The sequence below is a fragment of the Protopterus annectens genome, chromosome 10.part0, assembly GCF_019279795.1.
Source record: "Protopterus annectens isolate FY-2018-M chromosome 10.part0, PAN1.0, whole genome shotgun sequence".
NCBI lineage: Eukaryota > Metazoa > Chordata > Ceratodontiformes > Protopteridae > Protopterus > Protopterus annectens.
The window spans coordinates 1670863577-1670882973 of record NC_056744.1 but is presented as its reverse complement, the minus strand read 5'-3'; the positions used below and the strand labels follow the sequence as shown (position 1 = coordinate 1670882973).

Sequence of the window (19397 nt, the reverse complement as noted above, 5' to 3'; positions counted from 1 at the left end):
TTCTATTGACCAAAAATTGCATGAGATCTATGCTCTGTATTGTATAGACGTCCCAAAGGGACACATGAGAGTCTACTGTGAAATTTGTGAGATGTGTGAGGAGCGCCACAAGGTTGCCAAGACAGGAGATGAACCCAAAGCTACTTTAGTAGTCTTGTCTCTTACCAAGGAAATTATTTCAGATGGTAGCCATGGACATTTTCAAGCTTGTTAGCTTATCAGGTGTAATAGTTGGCCTAGCAATCACTTTTATGTACTCAGTGTACTGTCATCAAAATCATGTTTTTTAACATAGCTGCAGGAATGTTAAGAACAACTGCTGTGTACTTGTTTCACCTGCCTTCCTAGCCAATTCCAAGTGAATTCTGGCTAGTGACATCTGAAAAGCTGTCCTTCTCAAGGACCTAAATAGAGTGGACTGCCCTGACAAATATTGCTCCGTTTTAACAACCATATGCTTTTTGTCTCTTAGCAATGTTTTTTTTCCCTCTGACAGGAGAATGTGCAGGCCCTTGTGGCAGTATGGATCAGCTGTTGGACATTTGCATTAGCTGCTTCACATAGTATTTGTCCCTCACCTCGTCAGTGTGGAGAGTTGGGCCATACATACTTCTTGATTACACTGCAAATGTGTAACCCAAAGCTTTGGTGTGTACTGGATGCAGTGGTTTCTCCATTTGCTTGTGGAACCTGCTGTGATGTTTTGCATGTGTGATGCATTTATATATTTCTATACAGCTTGACACATTTCACATCTTGGCTGCATCTTTAGTACTAAACAATGTAGGTTTATATAAAATGTCTCACACTTTCTATTCTGCTGCGTGTTTACTAAAAATGATTTAACATTTTATACAACTTAACCAAAAAGGGTCTCTACTACTGCTAGGAAGTCTTCTTGCTTCTCTGATAAATATGTTCTTCTCAATATTTCTGCTACATGTAGTTTGTCTGTGCTTTACTTTCATATCACCTTTTGCATATAGGCTTTTTCAGTATGCATTACAGAAGATCATGGTCTATTCTCACATGAAATTTGCCATAGTCATTTGCAGGATACCTTGTATCCATACATCGATGCTTACATTTTTTCCTATCAGAGCACCATGATTTATCCATCTGTAATTTCTGTTAATCCACAAGTGACTGTTCTCTCCATTTTGTAGCTCACAGCTCTTGTGCCATTCTGAGTAGCATTTATTTACAAAATAAATTGCTTATTCATACCTGATATTATTTTAATGTTGGTGCATCTGTGCATACCTTTTTTAATTATTCACTTCTTTCTTGATTGTAGTTTCACTCCCAGGCTGCATCTTGCTTTGACAGCTTTCTTAGAGATATAAATATTCAGGTCTATATTATAACTTCAAATAATTAAAAGTGAGAACGCTCTTTAATCGACCCCTTAAAATCGAAAGCACTAAATCCTGAACACAGAACAGCGATTTTTTCTCAGGGAAAAAAGTCTCTGGGCCGTTTTCGGGACTTTGCCATTTCCTCCACTGTGGTGCGATCTTGGAGTTGGTATATTTAAATAAGGGAGACGAAGCCCTCCACTTTATTTTGTGTTTGCATTTTTTTTTGCTGACCAGTGATTTTTTTTCCCCTGGAAAAAAATCACTGTTTCATTTATTCGGGATTTACTGCTTTCGGTTTTAAGGATTCGATTAAAGAGCATTCGCTCTTTTAATAATTCGAAGTTATAATATAGACTCCAAAGTCTTATTTTACATTTGATTCATTTAAGTTGAAGTTGCACTGTTTTGCTCTTATTATTTACATCATCGTGTTAGTGTATGTGTAATCGCTTTTTCAGCAATTCAGAGCATTTTTTTCTGTTCATATTCCATTGCTAGACCACAACTTGTTTCTAGTACATTTCTTAGGAGTATAATTATCTGAAGTAGTAGCAGTGTGAGTAACTCTGAATGTTTTAAGTTATTTTTATTTCCTCAGGTAATGTAGGCTTACTGGTAGATAAAGCTGCAAAAATACTCACACTGTGTACATTTAATACACATTAGAAAGGTACTAATTCCAAAGAACAGTTGCACAATTAATTGGAAGCTTGGAAGGTGTTGTAAACATAATTGTTCTATCAGTGTGTTGACTCCCCACTGAAGAGACCTTTTATCTCCCCTTGTCCTGCTTTCTCCATTTTCTGTGTTAGAACTGCAGAACAGAGGCTTGTTTGACATTGAAAAAGGCAGTCAAGCATCTGTTAGCCTTGCCTCTCTTTTGGTTGGTGAAATTCCCCGGGTTGATAACATTCCTGGTGCTCCTATTTTAGTTTTGACTATAGTGTGGGAATGCCAATGAGGGAATAACTACAGTTCATGCCATCTTAAAAAAAACAGTCACAGAGTACCATCAAGTTCTAAACATAACAAAAAAAAAAATAAAAAATTAATACACTTAAGGAGCCAAGAAAAAAAAACATCAAAGTACTTCAGCACTGTCATTCTTTACTTAAAAAGACATGGGCACCTTCGGCCATTTTGTGGTACTCCTATGTCTTCTTCCAGAAAAGTTTTCAGTTGTGACTCAGTCTGTTTCAGTGAAGTTTTTGATATAGGTCCAGACTATGCTGCTGAAAGAATTGTGTCTGGTCTTCTAGCTTCTAGTTTTTTATTCTATTTATTTATTTATTTATTTATTTGTGGGGTGGGGGTGGTAGTTGCACACCTGGTTAATTTATGGTTTCAAAAGTGATTGAGGAATTCCATCCTAGGAATGACTTCATTTACTTCAATCATTATATCAAGCATGTTTGACTCCACATGTTTACTCTGCAGGGGCTTATTTCTCTGCTGTGTCTGAGGGCCCAAATGGTACTGTTAGATATGATGGATGCCTCTGGCACAGAATTAGTTGGTGTTTAAACAGGAGATTCTTCCATTTCCCTGTGGGTAGACAACAATTCCAGTAAAAATTGATGCTATTTGGGCTTTTTTTTGTGCAGATAGTCTTGAATAAAGTTTTGCCCATTGTGTCTCCTGTCTCTAAAAAAAATGGTCACCTGGTCTTCGTGTACCTAGATGATGGATTGTTAGCCAAGTGCATCCTGGAGTATGCTTCTTTGGGTGCTCTCTAACATCATCATCATTTGGAAAAGTTCCTTGCTTATCCTAGCTTAGAGCAAGATGTTCACTGGGCCAGAGGTGAGCACTGTAATGTTGCTCCTTAAGATACCACAATATGATTCTCTTGGCTGTTTGGATGACATAGTGATAAGGGGTCAAATTTCAGATTCTGATGCACATTCTGGACTCCGTGACTACTCAGTCTTAATAGCATAATTTGCACACGTGAAGGTTTGGATGTTGCAGTTGATCATGAAAAGTCATTGGCTTCAGATCCACCACCTGCTCATGGAAATACTGTTAGAGTTGCACTGTTACTGTTCTCATGAGGTACTGGAATTGTGAACAGTCTGGAGGAGCTTTCTGGTGTTTTTCCCTCGTTGTAGTTGAATGTTCATTCATAATATCAAATTCACATGCAAGCTGTGGACTTCACTAAGGCTCCCATAGTATGAAGTGATTATGGCCCTTCTGAGATGGGATTCCACATTAACTAATATGAGCTTAGAGCAGTTTTGGTCATTCTTTCAGTTCATCATGTGGTATCTAACAAGCCTGGATATACAAGGTCATGCCTCTATACAGACATGCTATGTTCATGTGGCAGTGGGTCATAAATGGACAATCCTTCCCTAAACAGTTCATATGATGACGTGAACTAGCATGTATCTACTCTGAGCCAAACTGGTAGAGATCTAGAATAAAAGGACATACCATGACAAGGTCTTATTAAAGGTAAGCATTGTGAAGATCAGTCTGCACCTGTTTTTATAGGTTCAAAAGGCAAGTGGGAGTGACTGTTGACACACTGTCTTCCAATGGCACAAGGAGTTCTTGTGTACCTCCCTAACATTTTCTTTAGTTCCGTACCTCATTGCAGAGTTAAGAAGAAGGACCAGTACCCATTTTTGTTATCATTTGATGGAAAAGAACATTATAATTTCATGTCTCAAGGTCTCTCGTGGTATATGAAGCCTCTCACCCCTAGCCAAGGATGCTCCACTTAAGTGTATGGCAGTTGGCTTTTCATAAGGACGTGGCTTTTGATAAAGACATTCTGTTTTTGCCAGTCCTAAGTTTCACAACAGTCAGTGTATGTATCAATAACTTCATATGTTAATAAAATAAAAGCAAAACCAAAGAGGAGATAAACACGGCAGAATGAGAGCAAACAAAATTTAATGAAGTAGGAGTGCTTTCACGTTGCTTCCACAACGCTTCTTTAGATACAGATCAATCAAGACAATCTTCCTACATAATTTTTTAAAAACATTAAGGTTCAATCAACCAAGTAAAATTAGTCACATGATATTTTGTCACATGACTTTTCTACTCAAATGCTTACATGCTGAATTTATGTATTTCAAAAAATTATCTAAACATAAACTGAAATACTTGCTATAAGTAAGCAAAAAAAAAAAATCCAAATCCCACTGCAATAATAATAATAAGATAACTCTTCGTGTTTCCTGTTGAAGTTTCTTAGGTTGTCCTTGTTGAAACAAATGTTTACAAGCAAACCATCAGATGACAATGTAAGACTTATAACAGTCTTCACAGAGCAAACAACTAATTTGTTTGGGATTTATTATGCTTTATAATTCCTTGAGATGTGTTTTTTTTTCACTTGTCTTAGGATGATATCAGATGATGAATAACCTGTTAACGTGTTTTTCATGAGCATTATTTTATTTGTCATGCACTGCAGCGCTCTGCGAAGACTGTTATAAGTCTTACATTGTCATCTGATGATGTGCTTGCAAACATTTGTTTCAATGAGGACAACCTAAGAAACGTCAACACGACAATGAAGAGTTATCTTATTATTATTGCAGTGAGATTTGGATTTTTTTTTTGGTTAGTTTATAGCAAGTATTTCAGTTTATGTTTAGATAATTTTTTGAAATACATAAATTCAGCATGTAAGCATTTGAGTAGAAAAGTCATGTGACAAAATGATATCATGTGACTATGATTTTATGTGGTTGATTGGTCTTTAAAACTGATGTAGGAAGGTTGTCTTGATTGATTTGTATCTGAAGAAGCGTTGCGGAAGTAACGCGAAAACGCTCATACTTAAATTTCATTTGCTCTCATCCTGACATGTTTATCACTTCTTTGGTTTTGCTTCTTTTTACGACTTTATTTACAAGGAGCTAGTTTTATCCTTTTACATGGTTTGTTTTTTATTCCTAACTTCGTATGTTAACCTACTGTTTTGGTTGCTCTTGACAATTGATCATCTGCCATTGCTGGTGCCCATCCTCAGGCTCTGGATCTTCCACCTTGGATTGACCAACTTACCAAAAACACTGATAAACCACAAGTAAACATAAAATAAGCACTAATGCTCCACTCTTTATTTCAGTTACAGCGATCTGGTACCTCGGCCATTTGCCTTCAAGGATCTGAAATAAAGATCTGAAATAAATAAAGAGTGGAGCATTGGTGCTTATTGACCAACTTATCCCTGACCTTTGGTTACCAGGCTGCTGTTCTTAAGCCTGGCAGAGGCCATTTGTCATTGTTGGTCGATAGTGAAAAGACTGGCACATGCTGGTGCCATGTCAACTGTATGGGGCTTTGTAAAGTGTCTCGCTTAATTCCTGAACTACAGAGTATACAGTGATAGTCTGTCAACTTTTGAAGTTTGTATGAGCAATATTTAAAAACTGTCCCTATTTTTGGGTCTTTGTCCCCCCATTGTTTATGGCTTTGTCCACATTTCTTGCTATAACAGGTTGAAAGGTATGGCAAAGAGGGCTAATTATATTTCCTGAAAGTTTACAGCTTGTACTGTTCATTTTAATAAATTAAAAGTTAAGGTCCACTTTGTGTCTTCTTAAGGTCCCAGAAACCTTTGAGGATGTTGCTGTTGCTTTCTCAGAAGAGGAGTGGAAGTTATTAAGGAAACAAGATAAGGAGCTTCACAGGGAAGTGATGATACAGAACTACGAAACCTTGGTATCAGTAGGTGAGTAAATTCTGGCTTAGGAAGTGAGGCATTTATTCTGAGAGTTACAAGTGTGATGTTAAAGTTCTGTGCTACAATAATTCAACATTGGACACTGCACTTGTAGCATATGTTATCCATCTGACTTCGGATGATTCTGACAATGTCAACATCTGATCTCTACTGACCCCTTGTGGTCTTATGTCAACCTTCTCATTCTTGTCTGAGTGTACCTGTCATTAATAAAACCTTTTGTTCTCTGTTTTACTATTCTTTCATATGCCTGCAGCTATAGATGTTTATTTGTTTAGTCATTTTGCTTCATTTCTTAAATTATTCTGCTATACTGCATAATGCCTTTGACAAGCTGTTCTTTTTTTTCCCATGAAGCAACCACCTATTAAGTTTTTTTTTTTTTTCTGTTACATACATAATGCCTCCTTTTCCCCTCCTGACCCCAAGGAATGCATATTATGACTCATCACTCTCTCTTCATGAGTGGTATAATACCTTTTTTGTTTCAGACTAATCGTTTATCATCAGTGTTTGCCCTGTTAGCCTTCTGTGGACCATTTTGCAGATACCAATGACACTTTGGCCTCATTAAATTAATTGGGGAAGGTCTGAAAGATGTGGCATATTTAATTTTTTTTTTAATTAAACACTAATTTATATTGCCATCCATATCTGCACTATCATTAGCTGTTCACAGCAATCCAAGTAGCACTTCCTTTGTAAGGTGTAGTTACAAATACCTCTACATCTGGCTAAATGTGCCTTCTGTGATGTCACTAATCCACATGCTGTCCTGTTGTATTGCACCTACCTCAAGGTATTTATAATTTATTTGTATGTTATGTAATTACCTGAGAATCCATACCAGTATTTTACCATTTCCAGATATGAAACTGTCCAAAAACAGGATAGTACAGAAACCCAGAGTAACGGAATGCATTATAATCATGTAAAAGTGCAGTACATTGTTGGGAGTGTGTGACATAGGAAATTATTTAACTTCTGCACGAGTATAGTTTGAAGATGGTACAGGTAGTTTACAAGCATTACCCGATTAGACAAGGTGTACGTGATAAAATTGTACATCATTGGTTCCGTTACAGAAATTATGAAGATAATCTGCATTGCAAAACAAATTGAAAATACTCCTGTAACAACTTGACACAATATTAACACCCTCTAACACGAATGGGGTAAATTCATGTGTTACAGCCACATCACATGACAGTGAATGATGTCAAATAAAAAGGGTCTCTGCCACAACTGACAAGTGAGAGCACAGCATCATCTTAAAGGGCCCAGAGATGTAGAACGTAGTGTAGTACACATGTAAGTATAGCAAAAACATAGGAGACTGAGGAATTAGCATACATAATGTATGGTCTGCATAATTCCCCAAATCATAACCATGTGTGGCAGTGTCCTCTCAGTGACAAACCAGCACTCTTTATTGGGGATACACCTGTTACAGGTAGATATGAAGTAAGAACAAGAGCAGGTGGTGTGTCACCTTAGGGGTTCTGCAGCATGTAAGGATAGAGCCACCCATACCAACCACAGCTGATGGAGAGGAGATTAAAAGGTATTGGGACAGAGCCAGTCTGCCTCATTCCCACTGCTGCAGTAGCCTTTAGGCTGTGTGGGTTGTTTTCCGTGTCCACATCTTGGCGTGGGAGAACCATCATTATTGGAACACAGAGTTTGTTTAGGGAATGCTCCTGGATGTGTCTAGCGAAGAATCCTCTTCTGTTCAGTCACACAAGATACCTATTAGGGAAAAAAAAATAAACTTTGTTCACCTGAAGACGTGGCATCTGTTAGAAAAGATGGTTTTCTTATCTTAGCTGATTAGCTGTTTCTGGCAGTCAATCCACGTACATAACCTTCAGTACCAACCAGGCGAGTCAGTCATAATTTTCTGAGGAAGACTGATCAGATTAATCTGACATAGATGGAGAAAGGGCTTTGTATGCTACAGATTTCAGAGCCACTTCTCTGATGTAGAGGAAAACTGTTCCAAACAACCTCCTTGGGAGGTGAATTCCTTCTCAAATTATTACCAGGATGAGTGAGATGTCTTTATGGGAACTAATGTATGTTCCCACTCTACTGAGGATATATTTTTAACATGTTTTAAGTAGATTTGCCTCATTCTGTGCCTATTCCTCCTGTACTGCCAGCCTTGGAGGAGGTATATTATACTGCCTGTAACAACCCTGACTGAAACCTACAGTCCCCGTAAAAGCAAATAGGCTACTGTTACATTCCAAGACTTATCTTTGTATATAGACAGGAAGGCATAGAGACAGATTTGGCATTAGAATTTTTTTTTATTTTTCCACTTTGGCATATGAAATTCTTACCTGCGAACCCTCATATGTGGAACCTAATACATTTGTCATTCTTAACTATTTTTGACAGGTCTTCATTTGCAAAGCATACCTTCAAGTTTTTGGTAACTGTGGAGAGGTTATATCTAGGGCTCCTCCTGCCTATCTTTGAAGAGGTATACCTGGGTGTGATATCGGATGTTTTTGGGTAGCAGCTCTATCAGGGCTGGATTTGTGAGTGCTTTGTAGGTCAGGCATAGGTCACCCTTTAATAGTCAGTAGGAGACAGAGTAAATGAATAGGGCTTTTAGTCTATCAGCAAAGGACATGTTGTTTACACCCTGTATTTTATTTGTGAGGAACCTCTGAGCTTGCTCCATCTGCTATAAGTGCCTACTCAAGTACACGCCAAATGGTGCATTGTACTCAGTCATTGGTCTAATGAGGGCTGAGTACATCTGGAGTGTAATTTCCTTGGGTCTGAATACCATACCTTTACTTATAAGTTGTGCCACATAGAAGGTCTTCCTCAACACTGTGGACACATGGCCATCAAAGTTCATACTACTATCCATTTGTGTACCTAGATTACTCACCTCTGAGTCTGCTCTTACAGGTGCGTTATTGATTATATAATTTACAGGTGTATTTGACTTCCCACAGGGTATAATAATGCATATTAAAGCACTGGGTTTTAGGTCATAGTTCTGGCACCAATCATTTGTCTGATCTAGACCCTCTTGAAGGATATCTACATTGTTGGGGGATTCGGTGATTGCCTCCAGCTTGCAATCATCATTAAACTCCACCATCCAGAGGCCTTCCACATTAGTCAGAGAAGTATATTCCGAACAGGAGTGGTCCCAGCACTGAGCCCTGTGGCACACCACTAGTAACTGGTCTGGTCCCAGCACTGAGCCCTGTGGCACACCACCAGTAACTGGTCTCTTACTGGATCTGTATTCACCCACTTTAACCACTTGTCCTGTCCATGAGACAGTTGGTTGTCCATTTGGTGATGTAGATATTTACCCCCAGTTTTGTGGGTTTATTTATAATACCTGAATTGGGAATTGTCACATTCCTTGGCCAGGTTAAATAGAAATCTTAATGGGCCTGATAATTTGTGATTTAAGCTGTATATGAGGTAACCTGGTATATTTTCAGGCCTCATTGAAGCCATGTTTTCAGCTTTAGAAAGCACAGTGGCAACCTGTTCTTTGGTGATAATTGGCAGTGAAGTAGTGGAGGATATTTCTTGGGGAGAAATGGGGTTATTAGGGAGGTGAAATATGAGCTGAATTTGTCACCCAATAAATTTGCTGTATCTCCTGGTTGAGTATAAGTGATGCCATCTACAACTAACTGTGCACATTTTTTGATGTTGCCGTTATGATTGTAGACATAACTGAAAAATGTCTTATGGTTATCCTTAGCTTTGACCAAACACTATGCTATGCACGTAGGTACTGCACAGCTGGAACAAACTATGGAAAACACTGTTGGCCAGCAGATATGTGAAACGGTGCAAAAATAATGAAATAGCTCAGAAATTACTGATTATACATAATATAACATGATATCACTGAAGAAGGCATTTTCTTGCCAAAACCGGTCTGATTATTAAAAGTTATGTATAATCAGTAATTTCTGAGCAATTTCATTATTTTTGCATCGTTTCACATATCTGCTGGCCAACAGTGTTTTCTGTCCTTAGCTTTGGCCACTATTCTTACTTTAAAGTCTGATTTCAGAGACTTGACTAGTTCCCTGCTTCGCTTGTTTAGACTAATGAGGGACATTTTGCTCTGCTGTGCATATTCCAGCTTACTTATCGACAGGATTTTCTTTCTCTTGTTATTTAACCTATTAATACCAGGGGTCCACCAGGGTGGCTTGTTTTTGCAGTTTGACCTAGATTATTTCAGTCTGGTACTGCTGTTTCTATACAGTTGGTTATATGGTCATGCAGGGCTTTTGTGTATGCCTCTGCATAGGTTTGTGTGTTTTCTTGATTTGAGGGAGCATGGAGATTAGTTATGCCATCCTTTAATGGTGGAGGGGTTATTTTAGAGAAGTTCTTCAAAGTTTTTGGGATTGGGTGGGGGGGGGGGGGGCTATTCTTTTCCTTTATTTCAAGGTAGACAGCTTTGTGATTTGATGTTACCAGTGAGGATATCACACTAAGGGGATGGCAGTGCTCTCTCTCTGTCTTGTCTGTCTGTCTATCTCTCTTTCTCTCCCATATTTGTGTATACCAGATCTAGGATATTTGTTCCCCTAGTGGGGGTGCAGCATAGCTGCTCCAGGGCACTTGAATTTACAAAGTCAGGAGATGTTTTGGCCTGAATGTTGGTGGTCATGTATGCTTCCCGTTTAATGGAGGGGCAGTTAAAATTACCCATGAGTATGATATTGTGCTGGATTTGAGTGATTCTAGAAACTTCAGGTATGATGTATGGATTTCATGGTTAGTCGTTCATGGTACGTAAATAGAAAGAATATGGTAAAGGATTTTTTCCCATGGCAGCAAGTTGAGCACGGAGTAGCTCAAACATGTCATATAGTTTGTGCAGCCTTGACGGGTGCTTATCCTTTATGTAGAATGATATACCACCAACTTTTGGTCTTTCAAGTTAGTAGGTGGTTAGAACATATGAAAGGCATTATAGCATGCACTGCTGGAGTGCTTTCCATGTTGATGAACCATGTTTCAGTAACTACACAGATTTAAGCATTCTCCAGGGTGAGGAGAGCTTCTAGACAGTGCAGTTTCTTGCTGACACTCATATTCATATTCAGTGATTGGCCTAATGAGGGCTGAGTAAATGGAACAATAGCATCCCTAGAGCTAGACACAGTTCCTTTGTTTAGAAGCTGTTCAGTATAGAACATTCTTACAACAATTCACACACATTAGATTACAACAAAATTTAGGTCACTGCTGCATAAGTTCCCAAATCCCGAACAAGTGGGTCAACTCTTGGGGTTGTACTGTCAATATTGTAGTTCTCTGGAGTAGATGACTTCCTAAAGGATACAATAATGTATTTTTGGCATTTAGTTTCAATCTATCATTTTAACACCAGTTATTTATTTCTGGCAAACTTTCCTGCAGGATGGCCAAGTCATTTGAGTACTTGCTGACTACTACTAGCTTGCATTTATCTGCAAACTTAGCCAGAGCCCTTTGGTATTAGTTTTTACTTCAGAAAAGTAGATGCCAAACAGGAGAAGTCCAAGCACAGAACCCTAGAGGACTGCCCTGGTGACTGATATCTTTGTGGAAGTAACTTCCCCTATTTTGATTTTCTGTCTGTGAGACAGTGGGCAATCCAGTGAGAGGGATAGGGGTTTAGTCCCAGTTTATTTAGCTTTTCTATGCCTGAGTGGGGAGTTGTGGCAAAATCTTTGGCCAGGCCAAGGTGTCTGTTGTGGCATTTTACCTTCATCCATTGCTTTGGTGACCTTTTGAAAAAAACTCCAGCATGTTGAATAAGCGTGACCTACCCATGATGAAGCCAAACTGAGATGGGTCCAGTGTGTGGAAGTTCCCTATGTCCTGATTGATGAGTTTTTGACTGCTTGGAGGATACAGGGACTTTTCAAATAAGGATCCACCCCTGTTTTCTGTAAGGCTTTTATTTTTGCACTTGCATAACTTTCATGTAGTAGAATTAGGCCCGGATGACTATATCATAGTATGCATTAGCTATAGGAACTTAGTTACTTTTTCAAAGCACAGTCTGTTTAAGCAATTTATTTTTCTTCTTTCACTTTTTGTATTTGAAAACTGGAATACTGAACTACATCAGAATTGAGTACATTTATTTATTATGTTTCAGTAATACTGTGTGACTGCCTAACTTCCAGTATGGCACTGAACTAACTGCCAGCTCTCTTCTTAGAACTACTAAAAATCTGTCTGCCAGTATTTCAGTGTAATTACATCTGAGTGACGCCTTCAGGTACATCTGCAGTTAATTTCTACTGATGCCTGTAGGCGTCAAATATTGCTTGCTCACATTTGCATCGATAATTCCAAAAAAATACTATGTACAAGATTTTAAAAATTTTCAACATAAAGATCACACAATGGCAAACTCAACTGCATTAATATTTGGCCTCTGTCTAGTACAGATAAAGCGATATTAACTGTTGTTTTTACTATATTAATGTATAGATATAATTTTCACATTCTTCTAAATATCTCAACAACCAAGTAATGCAGACAGAACCCCTTAGCCACGTATAAAAGCTCTCAGCTAGATGAATTAAATGTTGCTGTCAGTATGTGAGTAACTTGAGTGGTTGCTGAGATGCTGTAAGTTGTTTACAAAATATTACAAGCATAATAGTTACTGTGACTTATAAAATTCAGTTTAAGACCTAGAACCTAAAGAATACTACCACTATAAAAATAGTTTGTGCTGAATGGTGTGCCATTTATACTTCTTTCATAACCCCTATGGTTCCAGAGATATGAACATTTGTTTGAAATGTGAGGACATAATTTAATTCTGTCAAAAGGATTAGGCTTCACCTATTGGAGGTTACAGTGCAGACTTCCTCATCTCCAGTGGAGTGCATGAGTTAAAATACTGAATAATGGATGCTAGAGAACTTTTGCTTGCCTACGTCGAAAGAAGAAAATCTGAAAATGAATACGTTAGAAGAGAATGAATACTGAGCGAGTGAATACTTAAATGAATTTGCGACAGACCTTTAACTGAAACTGCAAGTGATCTAAACATACCTCCTCTCAACCTCTTAGAGCAAGAAGTCTGGACAGAGCCATTAATAAAAGTGGGACAAAGGTCCAAAAATAGGGACAATTTTTAAATATTGCTCTTACAAACATAGAACGTTGATGTAATGACAGGTTTTGTATGAGCATGAATTTTCTGAAGGATATGAAGTCAGAAACTCAAATGTCTGTCATTATTTTCTAATTTCAGTCTTTAAAGATTTGCCACCAATTTGCCAGAAAATCACAATTTTATGAAAAACAGACCAAAAATATGAGGCACAAATCTGGACATTCTGCGAAAACCTGTACAGTTGAGAGGTATGGACCTAAATACAATGGAATTCACAAATAAAGAAGAATAGTTACATAACATATGCTGAGGAGGTAAAGTTAAGTGGAAAACTGCATTATGTCATTTCCAACAACAAGATGCTGGAAGAAGCAGAGAATGCTCTTTCCTATTGGTCTGACACTGTAGAAATGGCTATGACTGAAACTAAACAAGAATAATTTAAAGCAAAGCAAGATGAATTATATGAACAAACTCACAGGGCTGGGAGACATGTCAAAGAGGTACATTCTTCACTTCTCAGGAAGGTCAAGATTGTAATACTTGTAACTTTTATAGGCAGAATACTGTAGCTGCAACTTATTAGGTCACATTCATTTAAAAATCTCTGTACTTTTCATTGTGATGAATAGGGAACTAAGACTGTTCTGCACCACTTCTCCCGATTTACATGTCATGGTACATGCTTATATATCCATAGCATAGGCACCACATAATATGCAAGAGTGAGCAGCACCAGAACAGAGCTGTGACCACTGGTTCTCCATTATCCTACATACCTTGGTGACTTTCTATCTTTGCTGTCTTATGAACATTAACAAAAACTTTATCCAAGATTATTTTGAATATACGTACATATATTTTCTGAAAGGATTAATGATATCTGCCCAGGGACAACTACTGCTTTCCTGTCTTCAGTATAACATGCTCCCATCAGCCATACCAGTCTGGCACACCAAGAACACAGTGGCTGTTTACCTTAAAATAAGCCAGCTGGTAAACATTCATACATAACAATAGCTTTAAGTTGCCACTCTACAAATAGCAGATGTCAAATAGCTGAAATATCATCAGATCTACCGGCATACCATTATAATTAATAACTGAAACACCACCTATGAATTACTGAATTAAATTAGTAACAGTTTTTACTTGAAATAAATAAAACTAAACAATGTGCTTTATAAAAATATATAAGCAATGGTGCACTTGCAAAGTGAAATAAAAAATAAATGCAAGTTAACAGATAAGTGACAAATAGCTCTAATAGCATAGCTAGTCATATCACTACCCATGGCCAAAGATGTTACAGAGTTCTGTCTACCTGTGACTTGCAGTTCTAAACACCAGATGTTGTTCGTGTTTCACTGTTGCAGTCATTACACTTGTGTTATCTGCCTGCAGGTAGCCCTCAGTCAGCCTGAATACCAGAGATTTAGTATTTCTGTGTCGGATGCTGTTGCTCCAGGACTGACATCATGTCATCAGGGGTATAAAAACAGACAGCCAACGCCATTACATCAGTCTTTCTTGCCAAGGAGCCCAAAGCAGAAGCAGTTCGCAAGTGCCAGTCGGCTGCTATCTGAATTTTTGTTTACAAATTAAATAATCCTGAAGTCTTCTAAAGCTAAGTACCCCATTGGGGATCCTTTTTTCTTGCTCTAACCGATGCCTTCCATTCTTCATTTTTCGATGTCAGAAAAAGTTAACAATTGTCTTGCCTGTGGAGAGCAAATACCTCACAGAGATTTTCATTCTTACTGCGTCACCTGTTTAGGCCCAGACCACAACGTCCCTCACTGTCGGTTTTGTGCCTTGTTTAACACTCGAACCATTTGTCATCGGGCTCTCTTTGTTGCTAAATTATTTCGCTTTCGATCTCTGTATTCTGAAATGGCTTTGGTAAACCATCCGACTACCGATATTCCAAAAAAATGTAAGGATAAAGACAGAGACATAGGTCCAAGACTGCCGACGCCACTTCCGTTAAGCTAGTCGCCAGTCCAACAGTACTCAGTGAGGTGCCTTCACAGCCCCTGATGCCCACTTCAGTGGATTTACAGGCCTCTACCAAGACCCATTCGGAGTCCAGTATGCCTCAAGACTCTTCTTCGACTATGGAACCTGCAGATGTCTCTACCTTGGATGATCAGGAGCTGCTGTGCAGGCACCGGCTTCTGAGACAGTTCTTTGCTCAATCGATGTTCGACTCAAACAGACAACTTCTTTTTTAACCAAAACTACCAAGTTTCTTAGGCCCAGAGTATGTACTACACCTAGAAAACCGATGACCAAAGTGAATGCACCTGCTCCCATGCCACAAAAGCAAATGCTTAGAATGTCTGAAGACTTTATTATGCTGATTAGGGGAAGTCAGCCTTCCCCTGCTAAGAGACAAAGAGTTCAGTCCCCTTCAGCTTCTACAGACCAGGAGTCTGGTGACTCTGAGATTTCTGATTATGAAGACATGCCCTTATCTGCTTATTGAGGATTCAGATGCAGAGGAATCCATTCCCTCTGCCTCCCCTCCAGAGGATTTTTCTTTTGGTGAAACCTTACATACCTTAAGAGAGCACTTCCAGTGGGAATGCCAAGACTATCCTCAGTCCAAAAAGAGACTCAGAGAATTCTTTGAGTTGCCTCAGCACAGGCCTTTAGCAATGCCCCCAGTCCTGGATGTTGTGGATGATGTTTTTATGGAATCCAGTCTTACTCCTGATGCTTTACCTCCTGCCCCTAGGAAACCAGACACGTACTACAGAGTACCTGAGACTCACAAATTTATTTTCAAGAATCCTACTGCTGACCCAGACATCATTTCCCAGGGGCTTAAAGGTGTCAAGGCTGCTACAGCCAAGAATTCCACCCCTTCGGACAGGGATTCCAGAGCTTTGGATGGATGGGTTAAGAAGGTATATACCTCTGCAACTCTTACTATTAGGGCATTGAATTGTCAGTTTCACGTACTGAAGTACCAGCAACATATTATGGAACTTCTTAAACAAAAAGTGGCATCCTTTTCAGACTGTGCAGAAAATAAAGAATTGCAGGAGCTTATGCACTCTGCAAGCCAAGTCAGCAAGTATACTTTGCAGTGTGGCTTTGACGTCCCAGAAGCATCTTGCCAAGCAACAGTCACTGGCTCTGTACTGAGAAGACATGCTTGGCTGAAGGAGCAGACCTTGCCAGACCATGTCAAATCAAAGTTACTAGACACTCCTTTGAATAAGGACTGTTTGTTTGGCACCAAAGCAGAAGAGGTTCTTAAAAAGATGGAAGAAAAAGCTAAGTCTATGGAGACTGTTAAAGAATTCTTACAAGTGCAACCTCCTAGATTCAGTAGGCATTGCCCTTCCAAACACTGGTCCTTTCCAGCCCGCCCAGGCCTTCTCAAACCAGACCCAGGGGAAACAGACCAACCAGACTACAGTCTCAGGGTATTCAGACATCTAAGCAATGAAGTGCCCCCACCCCTAAAGCAGGGAGTAGTAAGCCACTTCCTTACAGAAAAACCTCACAATGACTTCTTTACTCCACTTCCCAGCCCTGCCCAATTGCTTGTGCCCCTAGGAGGAAAACTTGCCCTTCATGAAAAAACTGGATGTCCATCACTCAGGATCAGTGGGTCCTCAACATTGTATCCCAGGGGTACAAATGTTATTTCCATTCACTGCCAACCCCAAGCGGGTTTCCAGACCTTTCTCCAAACCAGTGGGCAGAGGCTCAAAACCAAGTACTTTTGCTGCTCAATATCAGAGCTATTTAACCAGTTCCAGTAGAACAAAGGGGTCAAGGATTATAGGTTCATAGGTTCATACTAGGCTATCTGCCGTAGGGCATTTATAAGCCTAGCCAGAGTGTGTTTGGCTTTCGCCACCCATTTTAAATTTATTTTGCTATGCTCTTTTTCGAGGTTAGTATACTGTGCCTCTGTCTAACAGTGACACAGAAGTGATACCCGGGGTAAACCTATGATCTCCCATCCACTCATCAAGATTCCTCTTGAAGAGAGTCAATGAGGGACTCTGCCTAACCTGGACTGGGATTTTATTCCAGAGTGAAAGGAGCCTCTGGGTTATCAATCTGTCCAGCATGTCCTATTTATTTCAATGCTGAGGTTCAAGTCTCTCGAGCGCGTAGCTCGATGGGATTTAGATTTTCTGAGTTGCAGCATGTCCATTAATTCCGGGTTGGACATGGCTTTATACGTCAGGCACAGATCACCTCTGAGCAGGCAGTATGCCATGGAGTAGAGCTGGAGTTTCTTTAACCGGGCAGCATATGGCATCTGTTTGAGCCCTTTGATCCTCTTGGTGAGGTACTATTGGGGTCTTTCCAGTTGCTGCAGGTGTCTGGTGAGGTACATCCCAAAAGGGGCATTGTACTCAATTATGGGCCTGATGAGGGATAAGTAAAGAGGCACGATGACCTCCCCTAATCTAGATGTGAATCCCTTCATGATTAGGTGGGCTATATAAAATGTTTTTCTAACCACTTTGGCCACGTGGTTTTCAAATGAGAGATTGCTATCAACTTGGGTCCCCAGGTCCCTAATTACTTCTTCCAGATTAATGGATTACCACCTATGTGGTAATTTGTGGGCACTTTGTTTTTGCCAAAGGGAATGACTATACACTTTTTGGCGTTTAGCTTGAGGCCATGGCTCTGGCACCAGTTGTCTGTTTCTATGAGGCCCTTTTGTAGGATGCTTGTGTCGGCTGGAGAGTCGATTATGGCGCCTAGTTTGCAGTCATCTGCGAACTTGGTCAGCAACAGTCCTTCCGTGTTGGCCTATACCTCCAAGAAATATCTACCGAACAAGAGAGGTCCCAGGACTGAGCCTTGTGGGACGTCACTTGTAACTGGTTTGGAGTCTGACATGGCTCCAGCAATTCTAACCATGTGGGTTCTGTCCTTGAGCCAGTTTGCAAACCATCTAGTGACATAGGGGTTTATATTTAAGCTGGTGAGCTTATCTATAATGCCAGAGTGGGGTATTGTATCGAAGGCTTTTGCGAGGTCCATGTAGGCTGTGTGGACCACCTTCCCCTCGTCAATGGCCTTGGTGACTGTTTCAAAGAAATCAACCAGGTTTAAGAGGCAGGATCTGCCCTTAACAAAGCCGAACTGGGTAGGATCCAGTGTCTGTAGGTCCCCAATATCTTTATTTATGAGGTCCATGATGATGCTTTCCATAGCTTTGCAGACCAAGCTAGTCAGGCTTATGGGGCGGTAGTTTCCAGGATCCGTTGAGGCAACACCTTTGTGGAGAGGGACCACTGTTGCTGTACGCCACTCTTTGGGTACATATCCTGTAGTAAGGCTGAGATTGAACAGTAGTTTTATGTTTGGGTTTAGCTCTTCTTGGAGTTCATGTAGGATGCAGCCCGGGACACCGTCTGGTCCCATTGATGCTGTGTTTTTTGCTTTAGAGAGGGCGGCTCTTACCTGAGTATCTGAGATGTCAGGGGGGACAGCAATCTGCTGGGATAGATATTTGTCCTTTTGGTGGGGAGGGGGGGGAGTTTGCGCTGAACCTGTCAGCTAGGATGTTGGCAATGTCTGTGGGTTCAGTGTATTTTTTGTCATTTTGGACTAATTCTGAGCATATCTGGGAATTCCCACCCAGGTTCCTAACATAACTAAAGAAAGCCTTGTGATTATCCTTAGTGTCCTGTGCAATTTTTCTCTTGAAGCTGGCCTTAGACGATTTTATGAGTGCCAGTAATGTTTTGCTAATACTGATCAGAGATGCCTTCCCTTTTTGGGATTTTGCTCTGTCATGTAGTAGCTTCCTCCTTCTATTGTATAGTTTGTTTATGGTTGGGGTCCACCAGACAGGACGCCTGCCTTTGGAGGATTGGGTCTTGATTTTATTTGGGATTGCATGATCCATGCATTCCTGAAGGTGTTCATAGAATGCATTTATAAAGGATTCTGCGGTCTGGGCCATATTTTCCACAAGCCCTGGGGCTTTGAAGGATTCTACCTCGGTTTTGAGGAGTGTGAAATTTACTTTAGAGAAGTTTTTCACTGTGGTTTTCTGGGAAGGGGGTGGGGTCAGGATATAAATTTCCAGTGAGATTAGTTTATGGTCTGATCTTACCAGTGAGGGATACACTTCTGGTCTGGAGCATAGAGCCCCCATGTTGGTGATGATCAGGTCCAGTATGTTTTCCCCTCTTGTGGGAGT

General features: G+C 39.9%; 1 protein-coding gene across 1 annotated transcript in view; it reads left to right on the top strand.

Annotated features, from left to right (window-relative positions):
• Window positions 1-19397, top strand: part of LOC122814411 (zinc-binding protein A33-like) — a 191540-nt gene that overhangs the window by 43816 nt on the left and 128327 nt on the right. The window contains exon 4 of the mRNA XM_044086994.1: window positions 5934-6060. Coding sequence (XP_043942929.1) covers window positions 5934-6060 — 127 coding nt within the window. The remainder of the gene's footprint in view (window positions 1-5933; window positions 6061-19397) is intronic.